At 47.4% G+C, this 15,053-nt stretch overlaps 1 protein-coding gene across 7 annotated transcripts in view; it reads right to left on the bottom strand.

Annotated features, from left to right (window-relative positions):
- ACOT9 (acyl-CoA thioesterase 9) overlaps window positions 1–15,053 on the bottom strand; it is a 101,988-nt gene that overhangs the window by 39,419 nt on the left and 47,516 nt on the right. For 4 of the 7 annotated variants that reach the window (XM_064364454.1, XM_064364451.1, XM_064364450.1 and 1 more), the window contains one exon: window positions 9,086–9,183. Coding sequence is in view for 2 of the 7 variants with exons in the window: in XM_064364447.1 (XP_064220517.1) it covers window positions 1,552–1,571 (20 nt within the window). In the remaining 5 variants the exon portion in view is untranslated. Of the gene's footprint in view, window positions 1–1,551; window positions 1,721–9,085; window positions 9,204–15,053 lie in introns of those variants that run through there. The other 3 variants (XM_064364447.1, XM_064364449.1, XM_064364452.1) reach the window with 2 other exon arrangements.

The raw sequence follows: 15,053 nt of genomic DNA, 5'->3' as shown, positions 1-15,053 counted from the left end.
TCTATTTAGAGACTACACAAAGTCAAGAGCCTCTTGCAAGTCTAAAAAAGAAGCTATAAAGGTTGCCCACCTAATCATTTCAGTCTGTATTCATTTGTGAATTCCTCCTCTCACTAGACACTGACAGATTATCTGCTTAAGGTTCAATAGTTTTTTGTTTGTTTGAAACGGGGTCTCACTGTGTCGTCCAGGCTGGAGTGCAAGGGCGCGATCTCCACGCACTGCAGCCTCCACCTTCTGGTTTAAGCGATTCTACTGACTCAGCCTCCAAAGTAGCTGGGACTACAGATGTGTACCACCACGCCCTGCTAATTTTTGTATTTTTAGTAGAGACAGGGGTTTCGCCATGTTGGCCAGGCTGGTCTCGAACTCCTGGCCTCAAGTGATCCATCCACCTCAGTCTCCCAAAGTGCTGGGACTACAGATGTGCACCACCACACCCGGCCTCAATATAACTTTCAAGAAAGGAATACGGCGTTATGAGAGAAAGTACTTGAACAAGACCACGGAGCTTTTGTAGAAGATTTTTCACATTGCAAGCTAAAGCCAACTGCGGCCCCTCTCATAATAACTTTCAGTCTGTCTTCAAATAGTTTAACCAAGGCCTTTTTTTTAAGTACTATAAACAAGACAGACAGAACCCTTACAACTGATAACAAAGTCCTCAGGAACCCTGAGAGACATCCAGGACCCCCAAGAGAATTGACGGGATCAGTGTGAGTCAAAAGCACTATGAGTCACATCGGGGGACAGGCCCACTGGTAGCAAGATAACTTCATGAACTGGAGTAGATGTGAGCCCCCTGGGATCCAGTCAGGCAGAAAACTTGGACAGACTGGCATGCTGGGGTGAAAGGGATTAGAGAGAGCCAGACACGCTCTGGAGTCTAAGGCCCTCAGGCCTTAACTGTGCCAGCTGGGAAGATTACATATACAAAAAGGCATCCCCCTCACGTGGCCCAATCAAAGCATCCCGCCTCTTATACGGGCTTTGTGGCTCATTAAAGGTAAAGTTCAAATCGGCACCAGGGCCCTAGACACAGTCCTAACTAACTAAGGTCCTGAGAGCCAAATGGTGCCTTGCAATCTCTGCCAATGTTACAACAAACTTAGGTCAGAGCCCAAACAGGTCAAGCATTTAATCCTAAAAATGTTCTCCAAAGGAGGATGAAGGGCTAGAGGCAATGTGGAACTCCAAATACTATCTGACAAGGGGCTACCCCAAAGCGGCTGCCAACCACATCCCTGATGAGCAAGGAGAAAGGAATTTCAGGGAACACCCAACTTCCTCCCTTAAAACTGCTGCTTTGCTTTTAATGTCAACTCAGTGCCAGAAGTCGCCAAAACGTGGGCGAGGTTCTCCCACCCCAAGGCCGGCGGGCCCATGTCCGGCCCAGTGAGCGAGCGCCCCTTATCATCGAGCCCAAGTGTCCACACGTTATTCCACCCGCCCCGGCCCACTTCTTCCGCCGGGGTTAGCCTGGAGCTCAGAGGGAAGAGGGGGCGCCCCAGGCTACCGCCCTGGCAGCCCCTTCCACGCCCCGCCACCTACCGCAGTGCTGCCCGCCTCATTGCGTTAGGCTGCTGTGCGCACGATGGAGAACCGGGCCCCGCGCGCTGGTCGGCGGAGGGAAACAGGCGATAAAACGGCAGCGGGTGCGAGCGCGAGCACGAGCACGAGCACCAAATTGAGCCCCACTCCTCCGACCGCGCCCTGGCCGAGAAACCACCCGGGCGCCGGACCACTGTGTCCGGGAGCGGGTCCGCAGCGTCCGGGGGTGGGGCCTCGGCGTCCGGGGGCGGGGCCGCGCTGTCCTGGGCATATCCTACCCGTTCATTGGCGTGAGGCTGGAGTCCGCCGCTGCGGAGCTTCCCACTCAATCTGTGCGGGGCGTGTTGTTAGAGCGAGGCCAGCCCATTCTCGGTTGAGTAAACCAATCACGCAGCACCGCCAGGGCGCGACGCCGAGAAGAGGCGCGGCCCTGCTCGGTGGAATCTATCTCCTTTATCCTTGACCCCTGCGCCTTGTCTCCGACTGTTCTTGGCCTCGGCTGCACTTTGGAATTTTCTGGGCAGCTTTACAAAGTACTGATGCTTCGCCGGGCGCGGGGGCTCACGTCTGTAATCCCAGCACTTTGGGAGGCCTAGGCGGGCAGATCACCTGATGTCAGGAGTTCGAGACCACCCTGGCCAACATGGCGAAACCTCCTCTCTACTGAAAAATACAAAAATTAGCCAGGCATGGTGGCAGACGCCTGTAATCCCAGCTACTCGAGAGACAAGCAAGAGAATCGCTTGAACCCGGAAGACGGAGGTTGCGGTGAGCCGAGATCGCACCACTGCACTCCAGTTTGGGTGACAGAAGGAGACTCTGTCTCAAAAAACAAAAAAAAATACTGATGCTTGACACCCACTGACTGGAGATTCTGGTTTAGTCCTGGGTGCTCTCTGGGCGCTCTCTGGGCTTCGGGATGATGTCTAAAGATGCCCCCAGGTGATGCTAATGTAAACAAAAGCTAAGAACCACTGACCTAAAGGGAAAAAATTGTTCCTCTTCTCTTTTCGGCCTAACCCCTAATGTTTGACATCTTGGCCGAGCTAGAGAGGTTCAAGGCCAGAGAGTTTAAGATGATTTCACCCTACGACGTAATTCTCCATTTCTTTTAATGAATTCTTATTGAGCAGTTTGCATTGTGCCAGGCACTATGGCAGAGGCTGGGGTTCCAAAAACAAAGAAGGACAAAAATCCCTGCCCTTAAGGGGCTATTGATAAGGAAGGAAAACAAATCAGCAAACAAGTTAGCAAATAACGTGATTTCAAATATGGTGAAGCGGTTTAAAGGGGAAATAAGGTAATGGGGATCTTTTGAGAATATATGCAAGTCTTGCTTTACCTCTAAAGATGGCAGTTTCCTAAAAGGCAAGGGCTGTATGCTTTTTCGCAGTACCCCATACTTAGTAAAAATGCATTGATTTGAATTAAGCTAGCTTTCTGTTTTGAATCACTTCATGAGTTACACATGGAGCATGGTCTTTGGCTTTCTACCGAATTTTCCCTGCTTTTATCAGTCCCACAGCTGGAAGACTCCCCTTTTAGCCTGCGAGGATCTCTCCTTCATATTTGTTCACATTGTACCTTTTCAGTGATTGTCTAGTTGGTTTTGTGTCAGCCATACTTCTTCATACTCTACCACACCTAACACAAAGAACAATAAATATTGTACTGAATTATACTATTTTTGTTCTTCTTTTTACTTGAACTTTTTGTTGAAGCAATAGGAGGCTCAGGGAGAAAAAATATGCACAAGAGAGAATTTTTTGTAAATGGTATAATAGGTAGGTACAGTTTATAGCTTTTCCTGCAATCAAGTCATCTTCCATCAATTTCCAAATTATAAAGACAAATTTTCATCAATGTAATAAACAGCATCGATTTTGGCTGGAACAGCTGAAACCAGAGCCTCAATGCCATGCAGATGCCTTCTCTCTATTGCTTATCTTTGCTTCTCCTTTGCATACTGGCTTCATTATTTTTTCTCTCTAAGTAATGGCATTCTCCATATGGCAATAGAAGCTCCTGAACTTTGACCAGGCGCGGTGACTCACGCTTGTAATCTCAGCATTCATTTTGGGAAGCTGAGGCAGGCGGATCACCTGAGGTCAGGAGTTTGAGACCAGCCTGGCCAACATGGTGAAACCCCATCTCTACTAAAAATACAAAAAATTAGATAGGCATGGTAGTAGGCACCTGTAATCTCAGCTACTCAGGAGGCTGAGGCAGGAGAACTGCTTGAACCCAGGAATTAGAGGTTGCAGTGAGCCAAGATCGTGCCATTGCACTCCAGCCTGGGTGACAGAGCAAGACTCTGTCTAAAAAAAAAAGTAGCTCTTGAACTTTACATCTTACAGCCACACATGTACAAACTGACCCAAATTTCTACAGCCCAAGTACAAAAAAGTTCTGAGAAGAGAGTCATTGGTCCAGTTGGGGTCAGTTACACACTCCTGGACTAGTCAACTATACAGTTGGGGGAAGGAACCCTTGCCCTGACTTACCAGGAACCCCATCACCCAGACTCATGGCCAGGTACTGGGTCACAATCCACCAACACGGTTATTTCCATAAGTAACCACACAGATGGGGATACGGAGCACCTTCTTAGAAAAGGAATACCGAGGCTGGGCGCAGTGGCTCACGCCTATAATCCCAGCACTTTGGGAGGCTAAGGTGAGCGGATCACCTGAGATTAGGAGTTCGATACCAGCCTGGCCAAAGTGGTAAGGACACCCCCCCCACCGCCGCCATCTCTACTAAAAACAAAAAATTAGCTGGGTGTGGTGGCGCATGCCTGTAATCCCAGCTACTTGGGAGGCTAAGGTAGGAAAATCGCTTGAACCTGGGAGCCAGAGGTTGCAGTGAGCCAAGATCGAGCCATTGCACTCCAGCCTGGGTGACAGAGTGAAACTCTGTCTCAAAAAAAAAAAAAAAGGAAAGAAAACAAAAGGCGTGCGGAGCAGCCAACCACGTAGATGTCCACTACAGACGTTAAAGAGGAAAAAAATGAGCACATCACTTAGCCCATCTACTTTAGTTCTAACTTCAAGGAACCCCTGCTAGACCCAGCCTGCCCAGCATTCATCCACGAGTCTCTTACTATCTCAAGTGTCAACATGCATAAATTTCTTAAAACAGCCGCGGGGCACGGTGGCTCATGCCTGTAATCACAGCACTTTGGGAGGCCGAGGCGGGTGGATCACGAGGTCAACACATCGAGACCATCCTGGCCAACATGGTGAAACCCCATCTCTACTAAAAATACAAAAATTAGCCAGGCATGATGGCATGCACCTGTAAGCCCAGCTACTCGGGAGGCTGAGGCAGGAGAATCTCTTGAACCAGGGAGGCAGAGGTTGCAGTGAGCTGAGATCCCACCACTGCACTCCAGCCTGGCAACAGAGCAAGATTCCATCTCAAAAAAAAAAAATTCTTAAACAGCTTAGCAACTCTGATTTCTGTGTGTGTTGTTGTTGTCGTTATTGTCAAGCATAGATGCTCTACCACATTTTGGATAGTGGGGAAGGAAGGGGAAGTGGTCACAAAACCAGATCAGGAAACGTACAACAATTGTATAGTAGTGAGAATCACTGATCTTAAGTAACAGATTCTCTGCCCAACCTTGTTGTTTCCTGTTATGTTCCATTAGTTCTATTTCAATATGGTCTCAGGGTAACAGAGATGGTATCAATTGTGTAATTAAAAGTTACCTAATCATGCATTGACAGATACATAAGATATTATTAATGTCATTATTACAAGCAGAACAATAACATCAAATAACAAGGCTGGAAGCAGTATCCCAGCACTTTGGGAGACTGAGGTGGGAGAATTGCTTAAGAACAGGTGGCTCAGGCCTGTAATCCCAGCACTTTGGGAAGCTGTGGTGGGTAGATCACCTGAGGTCAGGAGTTTGAGACCAGTCTGGCCAACATGGTGAAACCCCGTGTCTACTAAAAATACAAAAAATTAGCCAGGTGTGGTGGCACATGCCTGTAGTCCCAGCTACTCCAGAGACTGAGACAGGAGAATCGCTTGAACCCTGGAGACGGAGGTCGCAGTGTGCCGAGACTCCTACAGGTAGGAAAGGCAAAGTCATACTCAGAGAAAGTATTGATTCCTGTGAGAGCAAATCTCTGGCCCTTCTCAGGTGCAGTGGCTCACACCTGTAATCCCAGCACTTTGGGAAGCTGAGGTGGGTGGATCACGAGGTCGGGAGATCGAGACCATCCTGGCTAACACGGTGAAACTGGTCTCTACTAAAAATACAAAAAATTAACCTGGCGTGGTGGCATATGCTCGTAGTTCCAGCTACTGGGGAGGCTGAGGCAGGAGAATTGCTTGAACCTGGGAGGCAGAGGTTGCAGTGAGCCGAGATCATGCCACTGCACTCCAGCCTGGGCAACAGAGTGAGAAACCGTCTCAAAAAAAAAAAAATTAGCCATGCGTGGTAGCATGTGCCTGTAATCCCAGTTGCTCAGGAAGCTGAGGCAGAAGAATCTCTTCAACCCGGGAGGTAGAGGTTGCAGTGAACTGAGACTGGGCCACTGCATTCCAATGTGGGTGATAGAGGAGATTCCATCTCAATAAATAAATAAATATATATATATATATATATACACACATACATATTTTTTAAATCTCTGGCCCTTCTAAAGTAATAGGGGTCCAATGTCACCAACTTGCCAAGTAGCTTGTGGGTCTCCTTGAGGAAGAGTGCCATATCAGGGAACTCGGCATTGATCTCTGGTGGCAGGTTGGACATTCAAAGGCAGTAGTAGCCAGATGAACCTCAGTAAGTGGACGTCCATGCTGTTGAGCCCATGAGGCCTGAGAACCTGGGGAAAGCACTGGTGCAAGTCCCTGGAGCTGTGAATGTCCCTCAAGTCTAACTGCAAACACAGCGGGCATAACTGCACTCCCAGATACATGGAAGCCCCACGCTTGGGGGCCAATCTCCAGGTCAACATGCAGACTGCCAGTTCAGAAAAAGGACAGAAAATGAGCAATTAATGTAAACGTCTACTGGATTAAAAACCCAATTAAAAATAGTATTGCGGCCAGGTACAGTGGTTCACACCTGTAATCCCAGCACTTTGGGAGACCGAGGCGAGTGGATCACCTAGGATCAGGAGTTCGAGACCAGCCTGGCCAACATGGTGAAATCCTGTCTCTACTAAAAATACAAAAATTAGCTAGCACGCAGTGGTGGACACCTGTAGTTTCAGCTACTCGAGAGGCTGAGGCAGGAGAATCGCTTGAACCCAGGAGACGGACGTTGCAGTGAGCCGAGATTGTGCCGCAGCACTCCAGCCTAGGCAACAGAGCCAGACTCCGTCTCAAAAAAAAAAATATTGCTCCATAAACAGTTGTACCTAGTAGCTCAGGAGACTACCTCAAGTCCATTTTTAAAATGTGGTTTTCTCAGCCAGGTGCACTAGCTGATGCCTGTAATTCCAGAACTTTGGGAGGCCAAGGTGGGTGGATCAGCTGAGGCCAGGAGGTCAATACCAGCCCGGCCAACATGGCAAAACACTGTCTCTACTAAAAATAGAACAACAACAACAACAACAAAAATTAGCCAGGTGTGGTGGCGGGCGCCTGTAATCCCAGCTACTTGGGAGGCTGAGGCACGAAAACTGCTTGAAGCCGGGAGGTGGAGGTTGCAGTGAGCCAGGACAGTGCCACTGTGCTCTAGCTTGGGTGACAGAGTGAGACTCCAGCTCAAAAAAAAAAAGTGGTTTCCTGAGATTTCATGTAACACTACCTGATTATCTGACCCCACATTGTCTATCATCATTTGATTGGGGGTGGAGGTGAGGAAAGAAGTGGGATCAAGACATAAAACAACTTCGCTGGACTCAGCTCACCAATGATACAAACTTTACATTTCAGAGCTCTACGGGACCTAGAAAACCGTCCTATTCCTTCTTTCCTCTCCTCATATACAAATGTTTTTATAAATTTTTTTACAACTTTTTTAACAATGAGGCTGGGCATGGTGGCTCGCACCTATAATCTCAAAAATTGGGAAGGCCAAGTCAGGAGGATCACTTGAGCCCATCACGATACCTTGTGTCTACAAAAAGTACAAAAATTAGTCAGGCATGGTGGTGCACACCTGTGGTCCCAGCTACTTGAGAGGCTGAAATAGGAGGATCACATGAGCCCAGGAGGTCTAAGCTGCAGTGAACTGTAATGGCATTCCAGCCTGGGTGATAGAGCAAGACTATATCTCAAAAACCAAACAAACAGGCCAGACACGGTGGCTCACTATGGGAGGCCAACATGGGGGAATCACCTGAGGTTGGGAGTTCGAGACCAGCCTGACCAACCTGGAAAAACCCTGTCTCTACTAAAAGTAGAAAATTGGCCAGGCATGGTAGCCCGTGCCTGTAATCCCAGCTACTCTGGAGGCTGAGGCAGGAGAATCACTTGAACCCAGGAGGCAGAGGTTGCAGTGGGCCGAGATGGTGCCATTGCACTCCAGCCTGGGCAACAAGCACAAAACTCCGTCTCAAAAACAAAACAAAACAAAAACAAACAATGTTTTTAATAAGGAAAATATGACTTAGTGAACTTAAAAGACTTGCCTAAGGCCATAGTGGCAGAGCCAGAACTATAATCCAAGGCCCCTAAAACCCAGCCAAGACATTTTCAGCCCCCTACATCATCTCTCAAGGGCTACAAGTGTACAAAACAGCAATTTGCATGGCTAAGCACGTGTTATGAGAAAAGAGGACATATTTTCCAATTGGTCAATCAAGCTGCAACTTTTAGAAAAGAAAGATACAAGGCCAGGCAGGATGGCTCAGGCCAGGCACAGTGGCTCATGCCTGTAATCCCAGCACTTTGGGAGGCCGAGGCAGGCAGATCACCTGAGGTCGGAAGTTCGAGACTAGCCCGACCAACATGGAGAAACCCCGTCTCTACTAAAAATACAAAATTAGCCGGGCATGGTGGTGCATGCCTGTAATCCCAGCTACTTGGGAGGCTGAGGCAGGAGAATCTCTTGAACCCAAGAGGCGAAAGTTGCAGTGAGCTGAGATCGCGCCATTGCACTCCAGCCTGGGCAACTAGAGCGAGACACTATCTCAAAAAAGAAAAAGAAAAAAAGAAAGATACAGTACAAAAAGGAAGAAAAAGGAATCGAACTTTTTACAATAATCAGTTAAGCAAGTTTTTTTGTGATATGGGGCAGAGGTGAATCAGAAAATTCTACACTGGTCTCCCCTCTGACTCTGAGTGCTAGTTTTTATGGAAGTGACCTAAGATGCCTACAGTAATATAATAAAAGTCAAATGTTTCCTGGCGGCCGATCTGGAAAAAAGAATAGAATATTGGGATTGGCAACAACCCTATAGGAACAAGTTCAGGATGGGTGCGGTGGCTCATGCCTGTAATCCCAGCACTTTGGGAGGCTGAGGTGGGAGGACCACTGGAACCCAGGAATTTGAGAGCAGCCTAGGTAATATAGTGAGATCCTGTCTCTACAAAATAAAACAAAATAGCCAGGTGTGGTGATACATACCTGTGGTTCCAACTACTTAAGAGGCTGAGGTGGGAGGATCATTTGAGCCCAGAAAGTTGAGTCTACAGTGATCTGTGATGACACCACTGCTCTCCAGCCTGGGCAACAGAGAGAAACCCTATGTCAAAAATAAATAAATAACAGTTCAGCAAACCTGCCCCCTAAAGCAGAAATGCCCTTTTGTAACCCTTTTTCCAGAAGCTCCCCATTCTTTAGGGCAGTTCTCTTGGGGTATTCTTGTTATTAAACATTTTTCTTCACATGGGGCTCATATCTGCTTCCTGGAACTGCTCCTGATACGACACAGAGTGAGTCTAGTCCCACTTTCTTAAACAACCCTTCAAGTTTAAATCTTTGCCATGTTACTCCTTTCCTTCCATCTTCTTGAGTTCAGGTTAAATATTGCTAGTTCCTTCAATGACACAGTGGTTTTTCAGCCCTAAACCAGAGAAGTAGTCCTCCAAAGCTATTTCAGACACTTACGCTGCAAACACGAATGTAAGATGCTGCCATATGCCATTCCATGTGCCTGGGGGAGGATGTCCGCTCCACCACTGTAATGAGAAAAACTAGCTCGCGGGGCACAGTGGCTCACGCCTGTAATCACAGCACTTTGGGAGGCCAAGGCAGGCAAATCACCTGAGGTCGGGAGTTCCAGACCAGCCTGACCAACATGGAGAGACCCCGTCTCTACTACAAATACAAAATTAGCTGGATGTGGTGGTGCATGCCTATAATCCCAGGTACTCGGGAGGCTAAGGCAGGAGAACTGCTTGAACCTGGGAGGCGGAGGTTGCGGTGAGCCAAGATCAAGCCATTGCGCTCCAGCCTGGGTAACAACAGCGAAAATCTGCCTCAAAAAAAAAAAAAAAATAGCTCTGCTTCTCAGTCCAGACATTGGGTAAATGTTAGCAGAAGTACAGGACAGGTGCATATTATTCCACACCCTCCCTCCCCAATCCTCTATTCTATGGCCATCTCAACTCCTCGCCTCCCATGGCACTTGGGAGATTGAGAATTGATCCATCCCTGATTGTTACTGATGTCTGCAGCCCAGCCTATAACTGACCTGACTACTTAGTTCCCTTCACTTGTGACTAATTATAGAAGCAGTTATATCAGCCAGGAACAGTGGCTCATGCCTGTAATCCCAGCACTTTGGGAGGCCGAGGTGGGTGGATCACCTGAGGTCGGGAGTTCGACACCAGCCTGACCAACATGGAGAAACTCCATCTCCAATAAAAATACGAAATTAGCCAGGCATGGTGGCGCATGCCTGTAATCCCAGCTACTTGGGAGGCTGAGGCAGGAGAATCACTTGAACCCGGGAGGTGGAGGTTGTGGTGAGCTGAAATCATGCCACTGCACTCCAGCCTGGGCAACAGAGAAAAAAAAATTACAGGATTGTAGAATAACAGAATGGCAAATGAACTTAGACATCCATCCACTGCCTTCATTTTGCAGATAAGGAAACATGCAGACTGAGAAAATTCCCTCACCTACTGAACAGTCTAGGGGTCCAAGTCATGGAGCGGGGAAGATGGCTGAGAGGAAAATCAGCACTTAGTATTATCTATGGAGCAGAAAGAAATAAGCATCGAGCCATGGCACACACAAAGCCATCAAGGACAATGTTTATGGTACAAAAGTCTTTCTTAATAAATCACCAATTTTTTTTAAGTCGGAGCCTCGCTCTGTCGCCAGGCTGGAATGCAGGGGCATGATCTCAGCTCACTGCAACCTCTGTGTCCCAGGTTCAAGTGATTTTCCTGCCTCAGCCTCTGGAGAAGCTGGGACTACAGGCATGTGCCACCACACCAGGCTAATTTTTGTATTTTTAGTAGAGACAGAGTTTCACCATGTTGGCTAGGCTGGTCTCGATCTTTTGACTTCGTGATCTGCCAGCCTCGACCTCCCAAAGTGCTGGGATTACAGGCATGAGCCACCACGCCCATCCTAAAGTACCAATTTTTAACTCCAAATAAACATTTCAAATCTGTTCACTATGCTCCAGATCCACCACCTGTCTTTTTCATCTGGATTACTCTTATCAGAGACACCTAACTGATCTACTCCTATTCTCTCTTGCCCTTTACCCAAAGCCGGGACTTAAAATGGAAATTGAATCATATGACTCCTCCACCTAAAGCTGACCACTTCAAAGGCTGCTTACTGCTCTTTGGATAAAGACCAGAATGTTCAGCATGGGCCACTGAGCCCTGATGATCAGGCTCTGGCCCACCTCCCCTCACTTCCAGCACCTTCATCCTCCTCCTCCTCCTTCTCCTTCACAACACTCTAGGATTCCACCTGCTCCGTTCCCTCTCAGGAAGCCTCCTCCCTCTTTTGTGTTTTTGAGACAGTCTTGCTCTGTCTCCGAAGCTGGAGTTCAGTGGCACAATCTGGGCTCATTGCAACCTCCGCCTCCTAATTTCAAACAATTCTCCTCCCTCGGCCTCCTGAGTAACTGGGATTACAGGCAGGCACCACCACACTCGGCTAATTGTTTATATTTGTAGTAGAGATGGATTTCACCATGTTGGCCAGGATGGTCTCGAACTCCTGACCTCAGGTGATCCACCCACCTCGGCCTCCCAAAGTTCTGGGATTACAGGCATGAGCCACCGCGCCTGGTCTCAACCAGTTTTAATATGTCATGTTGGGGAGGAAGGGAGAGGAAATGGGATTTTTAGATTTTTACCTCAACATAATATTTGCGACCAAAACATGGATGAGGCTGGACACGGTGGCTCACACCTGTAATCCCAGCGCTTTGGGAGGCCGAGGCGGGAGGACTGCTTGAGCCCAGGAGTTTGAGACCAGCCTGGGCAACATGGCAAAACCGCACCTGTACAAAAAATACAAAAATTAGCTGGACGTGGTAGTGCATGCCTGTAGTCCCAGCTATCTGCAAGGCTGAGGTAAGAGGATCACATGACTCCTAGAATTTAGCTTCTGAGATGCCACTCCTCCACATCTTGGGTTTATTCTTCAGTTCTGTTTGAGTCAGGGTCTCACTCTGTCTCCAAGGCTGGAGTGCAGAGGTGTGATCATAGCTCACTGCAGCCTCGAACTCCTGGACTCAAACAATCCTCTCACCTCAGCCTCCCATGTAGCTGAGACTGTAAGTATGTGCTGTCACACCCAGCTAATATTTTATTTTTTTGAAGAGATGGGGGTCTCACTATGTTGCCCAGGCTGGTCTCAATTTCCTGGGCTCAAGCGTTCCTCCCACCTTGGCCTCCCAAAGTGCTGGGATTACAGGTGTGAGCCACCATGCCTGGTCCACGGCTTGGGTTTATATACCTAGATTGTCCTCAGGTTTATGATTCTATACCTGATCTTATTAGAATTCAGTCAAATTTGTTTTTAATTCTGCATTTCCTCTTTGAATTCTGACGCTGTCCCACAAGGAGTCTGCTTCCTCCCTAATCCCTCTCCTCTCAGCCGCTTTTAAGAATCATCTGCAAACCATTTCCATCAATGGCTTTTATTTGGCCAAATGGTTCATGTAGTTTGAGCAATAGAAAGTAAAGATAATGAATATAAAAATGTTTCTGATGCGCTCTATCTTCAAATCTTTGAAAACAATCAGGCCGGGTGCAGTGGCTCACTGTAATCCCAGAACTTTGGGAGGCTGAGGTGGGCAGATCACTTAAGGTCAGGGGTTCGAGACCAGCCTGGCCAACATGGTGAAAACTCGTCTCCACTAAAAATACAAAAATTAGCCGGGTGTGGTGGTGCATGCCTGTAATCCCAGCTACTTGGGAGGCTGAGGCACGAGAATCGCTTGAACCCAGGAGGTGGAGGTTGCAGTGAGTCGAGATCATGCCACTGCACTCCAGCCTGGGTGACAGAGCAAGTGAGACTCCATCTCAAAAAAAAAAAAAGAAAAGAAAAAGAAAATAACCAGACCAGTAAAGAGGAGAGGGGACTAAAACAACAAAATGATCAGGAAAGCCAATATACTAATTCAATTCCAGTTAATTCATTTACTAAGCACCTACTATATATCAGGTATTATACTGGGTCCTGAGACCACAAAGATCAAACAGGGAGAGTTCCCAACTTCTGAGAATTCGCCACCTAGAGGGAAAAAGCGGAAATGTAATCAAATACATTGTGATAATTGCTTCAGTGAGTCACGTGCCACATAGTCTACAGGAAGCAGCAAACAATTAATTCTGCCAGGATGGAGGGCTAGAGAAGTCCTGGGGAGGAGACAGCATAGTGACCTGGAGTGCGACAGAGGAAATGACATTTGTGTAAAGAGAAATGAAACTAAATTAGAGAAAAAGAAACTAAATTATCCAAATTGAATTTCCTAGTTTCTTGCTAAACCCTTTATAAGGGGCTAAGAAAGTTTTCCGAAAAATTAAAGGAAAACATGTTTATTTGTCTTTCTGTCTCACCTTATGATATATCTAAATACCTAATTAAAATGTCATTTTAATTAAAGGCACTCATGAAAGTTGGCTGGGTACCACTGTATCAATGGCCCAGCTGGCCATCCCCCGGCGGGAGATTTGCCTAAGTGGCCTAGCAGGGTTACTATTACTATTACCGCCCCACATGAATCTTGTGCTGGAGGTGACTAGAGCCGCGTGTTCCTCAGCAGAAGCGGGATGCATAAGCAAAAGCTCCCTTTTTGTTTCATTTTCAGAGTATCCTAGTTCCACACTCTGCAAGAAGTCACATGCCTCTCAGGATGGTTCCAAGCTGAGCCCAAATCACTGAGGGAGGTTCACTGCTTGCTAACATGAACTTTATTCCTAAATAAACAAGTCCCAAACCATCTTCTCCACATGCCACCAAGGTCAGGTCAGAACATACATTATCAGCTGGGCGCGGTGGCTCACGCTTGTAATCCCAGCACTTTGAGAGGCCAAGACAGGTGATCACATGAGGTCAGGAGTCCGAGACCAGCCTGGCCAAGATGGTGAAACCCCATCTCTACTAAAAATACACAAATTAGCTGGTGTGGTGGCGCACACCTGTAGTTCCAGCTACTTGGGAGGCTGAGGCATGAGAATCACTTGAACCCGGGAGGCGGAGGTTGCAGTGAGCCGAGATCACACCACTGCACTACAGCCTAGTGACGGTGCGAGACTCTATCTCCAAAAAAAAAATAAATAAATAAATAACCTTTTTTGGCTGGGTGCAGCGGCTCACACCTATACTCCCAGCACTTTGGGAGGCCGAGGTGGGCGATCATTTGAGGTCAGGAGTTCAAGACCAGCCTGGCCAACAGGGTAAAACCCCCTCTCTACTAAAAATACAAAAATTAGCAGGACATGGTGGCAGGGACCTGTGGTCCCAGCTACTTGAGAGGCTGAGGCAGGAGAATCTCTTAAACCTGGGAGGTGAATGTTGCAGTGAGCTGAGATTGCGCCACTCACTCCAGCCTGTGTAACAGAGTCAGACTACATCTCAAAAAAAATAATAATTAATTTAAAAAACAGAAGAATGCATTTCATAGTATGACAGAATATGAATGTTAGCAGTAGGAAAGGTCTGATTTTTTTTAGAGCTTATACTTTCTGAGGGAGAATCATGATAAGGGCCTCTTTCTTCCCTTCCCATCTCCAACTTACTTGTATGACTGAAGGCCCAGGAAATCCTTACCCCTTTTCTACTCCCAGCCTGTCTCAGCCAGAAGGAACTGGATGACTGACACCCCAGTGAAGGCTAAGGATAGGAAGAAATTCAAAGGGCTGGGTTTTCCCTACCCACTGGGAAGAGACAAGTCCCCCAGCTTTCTTTTGGTGTCTGGTGGGAAGTCTGGAGTAGATGTTTTGATCTGTGATCTGTGTTGCTTTGTGACTATATTTTTTTCTCCAGTTACAGCATAAAATTTCCCCTAGTATTTTAATGGAAATTTTTTTCAGCTGGTACACTAGGTTCTCCTGGAAAAAAAAAAAAAAAAAATCCGGGCACGGTGGCTCACACCTGTAATCCCAGCACTTTG

Source organism: Aotus nancymaae, unplaced genomic scaffold (assembly GCF_030222135.1).
Source record: "Aotus nancymaae isolate 86718 unplaced genomic scaffold, 86718_ANA_hifiasm-v0.15.2.pri h1tg000058l, whole genome shotgun sequence".
Taxonomy (NCBI): domain Eukaryota; kingdom Metazoa; phylum Chordata; class Mammalia; order Primates; family Aotidae; genus Aotus; species Aotus nancymaae.
Note: the sequence above shows the minus strand (reverse complement) of the source record. Positions and strands in the feature narration are given on the sequence as shown.